The 8,874-nt window shown below is 33.1% G+C and overlaps 1 protein-coding gene across 4 annotated transcripts; it reads right to left on the bottom strand.

Moving 5' to 3' along the window:
* Positions 1 to 2,807: 2,807 nt before the first annotated feature.
* On the bottom strand, positions 2,808 to 8,271 carry LOC140785648 (uncharacterized). Of its 4 annotated transcripts, XR_012108491.1 has the most exons (5): positions 8,115 to 8,271; positions 5,959 to 7,619; positions 5,293 to 5,357; positions 3,273 to 3,390; positions 2,808 to 3,123 (listed from the first exon to the last, which is right to left on the bottom strand). XR_012108491.1 is itself a non-coding variant. In XM_073133595.1 (3 exons), the coding sequence occupies exon 2, from the start codon at positions 7,350 to 7,352 to the stop codon at positions 5,970 to 5,972; it is 1,383 nt and encodes a 460-aa protein (XP_072989696.1). In that variant the 5' UTR covers positions 7,353 to 7,619; positions 8,115 to 8,271; the 3' UTR covers positions 5,216 to 5,357; positions 5,959 to 5,969. The 4 variants fall into 4 exon arrangements, 2 of the variants coding, with proteins under 2 accessions (XP_072989696.1, XP_072989695.1); XR_012108490.1 differs by having other exon boundaries at positions 2,808 to 3,390; XM_073133595.1 differs by lacking the exons at positions 2,808 to 3,123; positions 3,273 to 3,390 and having other exon boundaries at positions 5,216 to 5,357.
* Between the last annotated feature and the right edge of the window lie 603 nt (positions 8,272 to 8,874).

The raw sequence follows: 8,874 nt of genomic DNA on the forward strand, positions 1-8,874 counted from the left end.
TGTACGGCTATTTTTCTAATTGTCTCAATAAAGCAGCTAAAATTTGGAGTTATTAACAGCGTTAGTTGCATCTCGTCATATTTCATGCTAAAATAAAGCAGCACATTTGGAGTGAAAACGGATCAGATACTAATCAGATAGGGTAAAATTATATGAAAATTGATATATGCATGTATTCACAGATATACCTTGAATATATTTATATCTTTTTCATGAATCTATAAAAACATATAATAATATTTTATATCACTATGTTATAATATTTCAAATTATATGGATAAAGTAATATCAGTTTAGATACTAATCTTCAACTGATATATGCATGCATTCACATATATTATCCTGATATGGATCTGAATTTGAATATGAAAACTGATAGCTACAATGACATTTAAAAAAAAAATTTAAATCCATAATTAGATCGAATCTAATCAGATCTTATTCGACACACCCTCACCCCCATTGCCTAGTCATATTGGAGCCTTCTATTGGAGAAGAATAATGATAGTGGAAATCTCAAATCAGCAATCTTGATTGCAGAAAGGATTCTTAGTCTTGGACAAACTAGCAATTGGAAAGTAGTTCAAGTGACCCAATCTCTTGATTAAAAATATAAATAAAAGTCAAAACGTCAGGCTCAAAATATTATTTAATAAAAGTTAAAGACATAAGCTATAAATTCATAAAAAGTGGACTTTAAATGTACTTTCCTTTACATCAAATATGCAATATTACTAAGTTTCCAAAATCCTCAAAAGGTGGTGGTAATAGGGTGGGGATGGAAGAGGGACAAAAGAAGATTCCTGAAGGGAATTGTCATGGGGTTTAGTGAATATGAAGATATTGCACGCTGTCTTTGTTTTGTTTTAATGATTCTCTCTCTCATTCACTGTCAACTTTTTCTTCGTTTTTCTTTTTATCTGGGAGGAGAACGGCATGCAAGCTCTCGTTTGCAATGCCATTTGTCTTAGTAACCCCACCCTATTCTCTATTCCGAGATAGGGCGAGTTGAAACAAAGAGTAGAAGACATGGGCACGCTAAATGAGATGATGAAAGAAAAGCATCCAAAATGAGCACTCAAAGAAGTTGATTCCCATCAATCACCTGCTGATGATCGTAAGTTGTTGAAATGACCTCACCGTAAGCATGAGAACTTTGAGCTTTTTTTTTTATTGGCTCAAAGACTAGTTTGCAGCTAACGGACATGAACAAAATTGATTGTAATAGGAGTATTTGATCTTTACTCTATTTGTTTGTTTGTTTGGTTGGTTTTTTTTTTTTTTCTCTAATAACTAAAGAGCCCATAAGACTAGGAAATCACACTAGCTGTTCTCAATAATTAGGTTGAAATGAAGCTGTCATAGAGAAATTTTTAGAACAATTTATCCTAGCAAGAGAATTCATACTATGCCTATAGAAGAATTTGAGCCCTCAATCTTTGATGTTGCATGTTTTGTGAGTTGGATTTAGAGTAACTTTTCCTATTCTAAAACAACTCTAAAGGATAAATTTTTTTATTTTAAATAAAAATCTTTGCCCTAAGAGTCTTAAAAGTAACTCCAATACAACTCAGAAAAATAAGTCTCAGGTGTCTCTAATACAACAACTTAAAAGTGATTGAAGCTGTCGAATGTAAGTAATCAAAAATATATTCAATTTTTATTATTAGAGAATTTTCTATTTGGTTTTGTTTTCCAAATACAATTGTTATTCGATTTTTCTAAATACAGTAGGATTTAATTTTCCAAAACTAATTCGAATTTATTTTTATTGATTGTTTTCATATCAAACCTAGTTAAATTAGAAATTCTATCTCTACCAAACTTTCATAAAATAATTTAGGTTTAGTTACATATGGCTTTCCATCGTATTGTGCCCCTAAGAAAATAAAAGTATACGATTTGCACTCATAAACTATTTAAAACATTACAATCTGCACCCTTATAGAAGGGTAAAGAGTATTACATTTTAAATTGTATAAGAGGTAAATTGTATGTTTTTATTTTAGGTTTACAATCTAATTTTAGGTCACAACATATAATTTACAGGGAAATTTATTAAAAATACTATACATTTTACTTTATTGTCATTAATACCCTAATATCCTATCAGACAGATATTTGTCATTTAAGCATACTTCTTGTTTTCAATACCTTAAAAACATTCCGACATTAGTTTTCTTAATGAACAATTACATATAAATAAGTTAAATTAACTATAGATGTAAAATAACCTTAAGTAAATTTTCTAAGGTTAAGATAAAAGTAAAAGGGAAACCAACCTTTAAGATAAAAATATGGGATGTTTTAGATTCTTTATCTTTTTTTAAAGTAATAAAATTTCTATTCTATCAACTGCTATTAACGCATATTATTTTGGGGCAGAATATTTGAATGATAATAATAGCAACACGTTTTAGGATGTTTTTGATAAAATTTCATAATTTACAGATAGCAAAAGAAAGTTATATTTAGTTTTTTTTTTCTTTTTCAAAGCAATGAAGTATTTCTTTTATTCTATCAATGATTGTCAAATGATAAACATCTAAATGGCAGGATATTTGAATGATAATAAAAGAAAACATAAATTATTTTTGATAAAATTTTATAATGTTTAAATAATAAAAATGGAGGTATTTTAGAATACCTCTTTCTCTCTTTGTTTCTATTCTATTTATGAGGGAACTAATTGATTATCATATAAATTCATGTAGTGATGAATTATTGGGCCAAGCCAGGAACTACAAAATTTAGACAATAAATTTCTTTCCTGAAAATTGATGTTCAAAATGTAGACAGTCCATATGGGTAAGAATGTACAGTAAACTTGAAACCTTCAATTATGTCATCAACTACCCCAAAACAAATGGATAATTTTTTTTTAGAGAAGTTCAAAAGATGGATACAAAGTTGTGGATTTGCGAGCTTTTAAGTCAGCATTTAGGATCACTATTTTTCTTTCAACTTGTAAGAAAGAATGTGAATATTGATAAACATATAGAAGAGATTGACTATTTCACTCGGCTACCATTATAAACACCAGTTGAGAGGCTTGGCTACCCTTATAAACACCAATGAACTTCTTGTTTTCTCAATTTCAAACACTATGCACTGCAAAAACACCTGCTGAGATGAAATAGCTTTACAAATGCAGAAAGGTGTAAACAGATATGTAAGGATGCCATTACCATCTAATAGATAATCAAAAAGTAATGCTGTCTAAGTTCTTCAGAAATATCCAACATGTTAATTCTGCAATCTCAACTGCTCACCTGAGCTTCATTGATCCTTCAAACCATGCCTGTCTTGCCTTGTAATAAGAGGAACCATCCAACAGCTATGAGGACGTCAAACTTCTGAAGCTAAGAGAGAGCAAACTGTGCAAGCAGTCTGTTGATTGAGATTACAAAATTTGAGCACTTAACAAGTCCCAAAAATTAAGAGCAACCAAATGACTTTAGAACACATGATTCCCTGCAGTAACAAATTAAGAACCATATTTCGCTAGACATTCTCCTCTGAAAAGTCCAGGGAGAGATCTGAAGTCAAGGGCACTACAGCAAAATATGGGAAAGTCCGCAAGCCTTTTTATACTAGCATAACAAGTAGACAATCACTTAGGCCTATATTAGTATAGTAATACGTACTTCTCCCTCCTCTTCTCTTTAGTATAATATTTTTATACTTACTGGTTATACTTACTGGTTATTACTTACTCATTTTAATTTTATATCACATTAAGTATAACTATTACTCACTTATGCTAATATAAGAAATTAGAGCAATTATACTAGTATTGACCTTATTCCACAAATGCCAAAATATAAAGCTATAAAAGGCACAAGAAACTATTATTTCAACTTTATGATCATCCTTAGGTTTTATCTCAAAAGTATGCCTAAACTTTTTTTGACTCTGCAAGAGGTGTCTTAGTTCATTGACAACATTGTTGCAGATGATTCAATTTCACAGAAGAGGCAATAACAAAATCCAGTTAAACTATTATCCTGATGCCAAAGATCTGTACTGCAACAGAAAGCATGTGATAAAAAGTGAGAATAAGATGGTCAAACAAAACCTCAAGAGGTTTAGACAGAAAAGAGATCATTAATTCCCTTTGCATTTGAACATTTCTAAGCGTTGTCTTCAACATTCTAAGTTTCTAACGTAATCTTGATTCATAAACTTTACTGATTTTTTCTGACGATGAAGGGTGATCCATCTGTAGTAACTACAACAGAATATGTTTTATCATTTAAATCAGAAGTGTAAAATGGAACAGAATATCACGAAATGTGGATCTAACATATTAATATAACCATAAATTTCATATGTTCTATGCAAATTAGGAGATATTCATATCCATGATTCAATAAGCTCTCATCTTCTGTCATTGTCACTTCCTTTGATCGCTAAACTAATGCATTTGATATTTTACAAAAGCTACTCTCTTAAGAGCTAGAGGCTGTTCTGTTTCTAGCTTTGATGCTTTTTGTTAACCTGTCCTTGATATGCTTAAAGAACTTCTTTCCTTTATTCAAACTCTTAACTCATTTTGGCATTTGTGATTAATCAAAGTTTATATGATAATGAAATACTGTTAGATGCTGACCTGTCCTTGATATGCTTAACTTCCTTCCTTCACACAAATTCTGACTCAGTTTGCCATTTGAAATTGATGCAAGTCTATAATTGAATTTTTGCAGATATTATCATCTTTGATTACTTTTGATTTGAAGGAAAAATATTACCACACAAATTCTAAGAATGGAAGAAAAGAGAAAAGCAAAGAATACAAGAAGGTGCATGCAAGACCTTCATGCCCATGTGGGGAAAAGGCCACTAATATGTATTTTGAACAATTGAATATCTTCTCTTGGAGTGAGCCCCACAAAGATCCAAATATGAGTATATGACAAAATGGTTAAAATGGAAATAGGTGGCTCACTCAATGCAGGTGGTGCTAGTCAACACATGAGCATAGATCAAGTACTATATATCCCTCTTATCTTGACACCTGCAGAAGTAATACATAACTTCAAGGCCTGATATAACAATCCAAAAGTTCATATCTTGACCTTACTGCCAACCATGACTAAAAATGCTAGCTTAGAAAAACCTTGGAGTCTAGACTCTACAAAACTATCAAAGTTGACTTTTCCTGAGAAAAAGCAACCAATGCAATCTGCTTATAATGCTAGCCTTTAAAAATGAGTTTAGAAACAGATAACATACTATTTATTATTTTATTTAACAAGTGATACTCAAATTAGTTGCCTTGTTCAGCAATACCTGAAACTGTACAAATCAACTTATTTTTCCGTGAATGTAGGTTCATTGTTTCCATGAAACAGCATCTGTAAGAAAATTGCTTGTTACTCTTAAATTAAACTTAATCCAAAAGTATAAGCTGTGCAATTAGCAATTCAGTATCGATAATTCCATGAATTTTTTGATCATTCTACATTTTTGCTATTGGAATGTGAAAGTGCATCAAGATTCATGATAATGCCTCCAGGTAAAACCATAACTGAAATTAACAAGTAAAAATGGAAAGGAGTTTGACAATAGTTCCATGTCAGTATTTGCCATCAAAAGCTAATTCATTAAGATCCCTGTTAAAGGAGTTGATAAAAGTTAACATGGGTTCTGTGACTTCTGCCAACTAATTCAAAATTGAAGATTCAGCCAGCTTTCCTAGCATAGACATGCAAATTATTAATCTTTGTTTAAAAAGAATGGTCAAATTAATGTCCTACACAATAGAGAAGTTATGCATAAGGCATAAAAGGAAAAAGAGGCTCAAGATACCAATGTGCTACATAAAACTAATTTCCTCCATGAATGCCATTAAAAGTTCAAAACTACATAATCTTCGTTTATACATAACAAAGGACTATAGGAAAAAAATAGAAGACAAAGACCAATATACAGCACGACAGACATTCAGAATCATACCATAAGAAGAATCAAATCAATTCTGGTTCTGATGTTAGTTGTTCCGAATTCATCAGTCTCATAGACCTAGACATATGCTCATTGGATGCAGGAATGCGAGTCAACCTATCTTGTACTGCCAAGGATGATGGACTATCAGATACACTCTCTTGATGTAATGGGTCTTCACCAAAATTAATCAGAGCTTCCAATGTACATCCAGTCAACTCCTCAGAATTACCTCTGAGCAGATCGAGAAGAACAGGAATAGCACCTGCCTCTGCCAAAGCATTTCTACTTGCTTTTTCATAACTTAGTTGGGCAATAGTTCCTGAAGCCTTTGCTCTAATGTCACCATTTCCGTTTCGCAAAAGCTCAACTAGTATAGGTATTACACCTGAATCTAGAACAATATAAAGAGTATGTTTATAACAAACAAGGTCCCACAAGACATCCACAGCGGCAACTTTAGCACCTTCATCTTCACCATGAAGAATCCTCACTAAGTGCTCTAAAATCAAAATAGCATTGCCTTCTTCAACAGCTAACACAGAAAACACATCTTCTGCGATTTCTTTTCCCAGAGGTTCGCTTCCTTTAAGAAGCTCTACATACAAAGGTATGGCGTCCGCTTGAGCTACCTGCGTGAGGTGATCAACATGAGATGAGACAATACCAAGGGCATTACCAGCAACAAGCCTGGCTGGTGTGTCGCCATCTCGCAATAATCCAACAAGTGCCTGTATAGCCCCCATATCCACAAGCATATGCCTAACTCTTCTTGCAATGCCAAGTAACCCAACAGCCTGCGCAGCTCGGGTTCGAGAAATAATTTTACCATTTGAAACAGCTTCGATGAGGAAGGAAAGGCCACCGAGATTTATGATCACCCGCCTCACTTCTCGCAACAATGCCAATGCACTGAGAATTTCCAATAAGTAGCGCTTCATATCACCACTGCAAGTACCAAGTAAATCCAAAATAACTTCTAAACCTCCAATCCTAGCAAGAATCACCCGGCTGGGAATGTCAAAAGAGACGACGGCACTGAGACATCTAAGCAGTGTTCTTCGGAACCAATCTCGGGAAGAAGGTAACAGTCTTAGTATGATTGGAATCGCCCCTGCTGCGCCAACCACGGAAGATAAATCACCGTCAACCCTCCTTGAGATGCAGCACAAAGCATACGAAGCCGCTGCTTGGATCGTCGGCCGAGAGTCACCGAGAAGCCTCACAAGAACCGGAATTATGGACGCCAAGGTCGCCTCAGGAGCTTGCTTTGAGAGGCGTGCGAGCTCTAATGTGGCATTTACCTGTAACGGCTCATTCTCGCAGGCGATTATACTCAAATACTTCTGGGCTGCTTGCTCCCAATCGATATTTCCATCTGATTGAACAATCTGAGGGTAATCCATCCTTGTCGAATTCGAAATAATCCCGGAACAATAACTTTATGCAGGAAAGATTCTATCTTTCAGGAAATAATGCCATCAAACAATGAGAAAATCCTTCACTGATACCAAACAATATCTGTTCAGATCCCAGATCGCTGTTCCGAGGAAGATGAACCCTTCGCTGACCTTTCAAATAGGAGGATCTCCACAGACTTTTTTTGTTCGCGCCTCAATAGGGACAAAAATTGCTCCTTGGGTCGGTCGTTTTTGCCGACATCGGATTAGGTCCTGTTCGGTCGCCAAATGCAACAAAGAAAAGCAATAGTTACATCGACAGATTCACAAACTAAACTACAGGAATTCATGGTTAAACCGAATTTATCATTCTATTTTTTCTTCTTTTTTTTAATCATTCTACTTGCTTTTTTCATGTATTGATGTAAAAATACTAGGTGTTAAATTACGGGTTAATTGCAAAAATACTCCTAAACTACACGGCAGCTGCAGTATCACCTATTACCCTAAAATTATATTTTGGTACAAATACCTCCTCGTTACCTTTTTGCTCTCATCGTAAATATTTCATTTTTCATTTTGAAAGAAAAAGAAGGATTAAACTCATATAGGTCCCTACTATAAGATTTGCATAGATTAACCCTAGAATATCAATACAACAAATATAGAAGACGGAGAGGAAAGAGACGATACCCAAAAATAAAAGGGATCATATATAAAATTTTGAAAAAGAAAACAAAATTAGAACGATCAGAAGAGATGCCATACTTGAGCTTCTTTGTCGTGCTAAAAATGAGAAGACCGAGAGGGTAGAGAAGATAGAGAGACATGAGATAAAAATAGTAACAAGTGCTAATTTAGATTTAAGGGCAAAAGGTTTTTTTTTTCTAGTTCCAAGAGTTCTCGTCTCATATAAAAGGAGTTTCGCCCAACAAACCTGAGATAGCTCCAATATAGCCATTTTTTCACTGTTTCATTTTTTTTTTGTTTTATTTTCTGACCAAATTGGCATTGCTTTATTTTTAAGTAGAAAGAGAAAGTTATGTTTTTATTTAATATCAGTTTATCCTCTTTCAAAAGGAAATAGTATATTTTTTCACAAAAATAGTACTTTTTTAAATTAATTATTCTTGTTCTTTTTCTTCTTCTTCTTCTTCTTCTTTCTCTTACCAATATTATGTGTAAACAAACTTATTGTTATTATCTTCACAAACCATATATAGGATCCTAAGCTTGTAATTTTTGGTTCTATCTTTGTCATCTGAACTCTAATTAATTTAGATGTATTAAAAATATTATTCAATTCTCTCAAATTTATCTTTCATAAGTATCTTCAAATTCAATCTATTAACGATTAAATATTCTTTAGAAGATAAAAACTCATAAAAAAAACTTTTATTTATTTTGTAGTTTTATGATATCTTTCTCCTATGAACTCTAATCAGTATTATTTTGGATGTGTTGAATTTTTTTTCAATCCTCCACAATTTTATCTCTCATGAATATCTCCAAATTTGACTATTTCAAG

This window comes from Typha latifolia, chromosome 4 (assembly GCF_019914945.1).
Source record: "Typha latifolia isolate L0001 chromosome 4, TyphaL0001v2, whole genome shotgun sequence".
Classification (NCBI taxonomy): domain Eukaryota; kingdom Viridiplantae; phylum Streptophyta; class Magnoliopsida; order Poales; family Typhaceae; genus Typha; species Typha latifolia.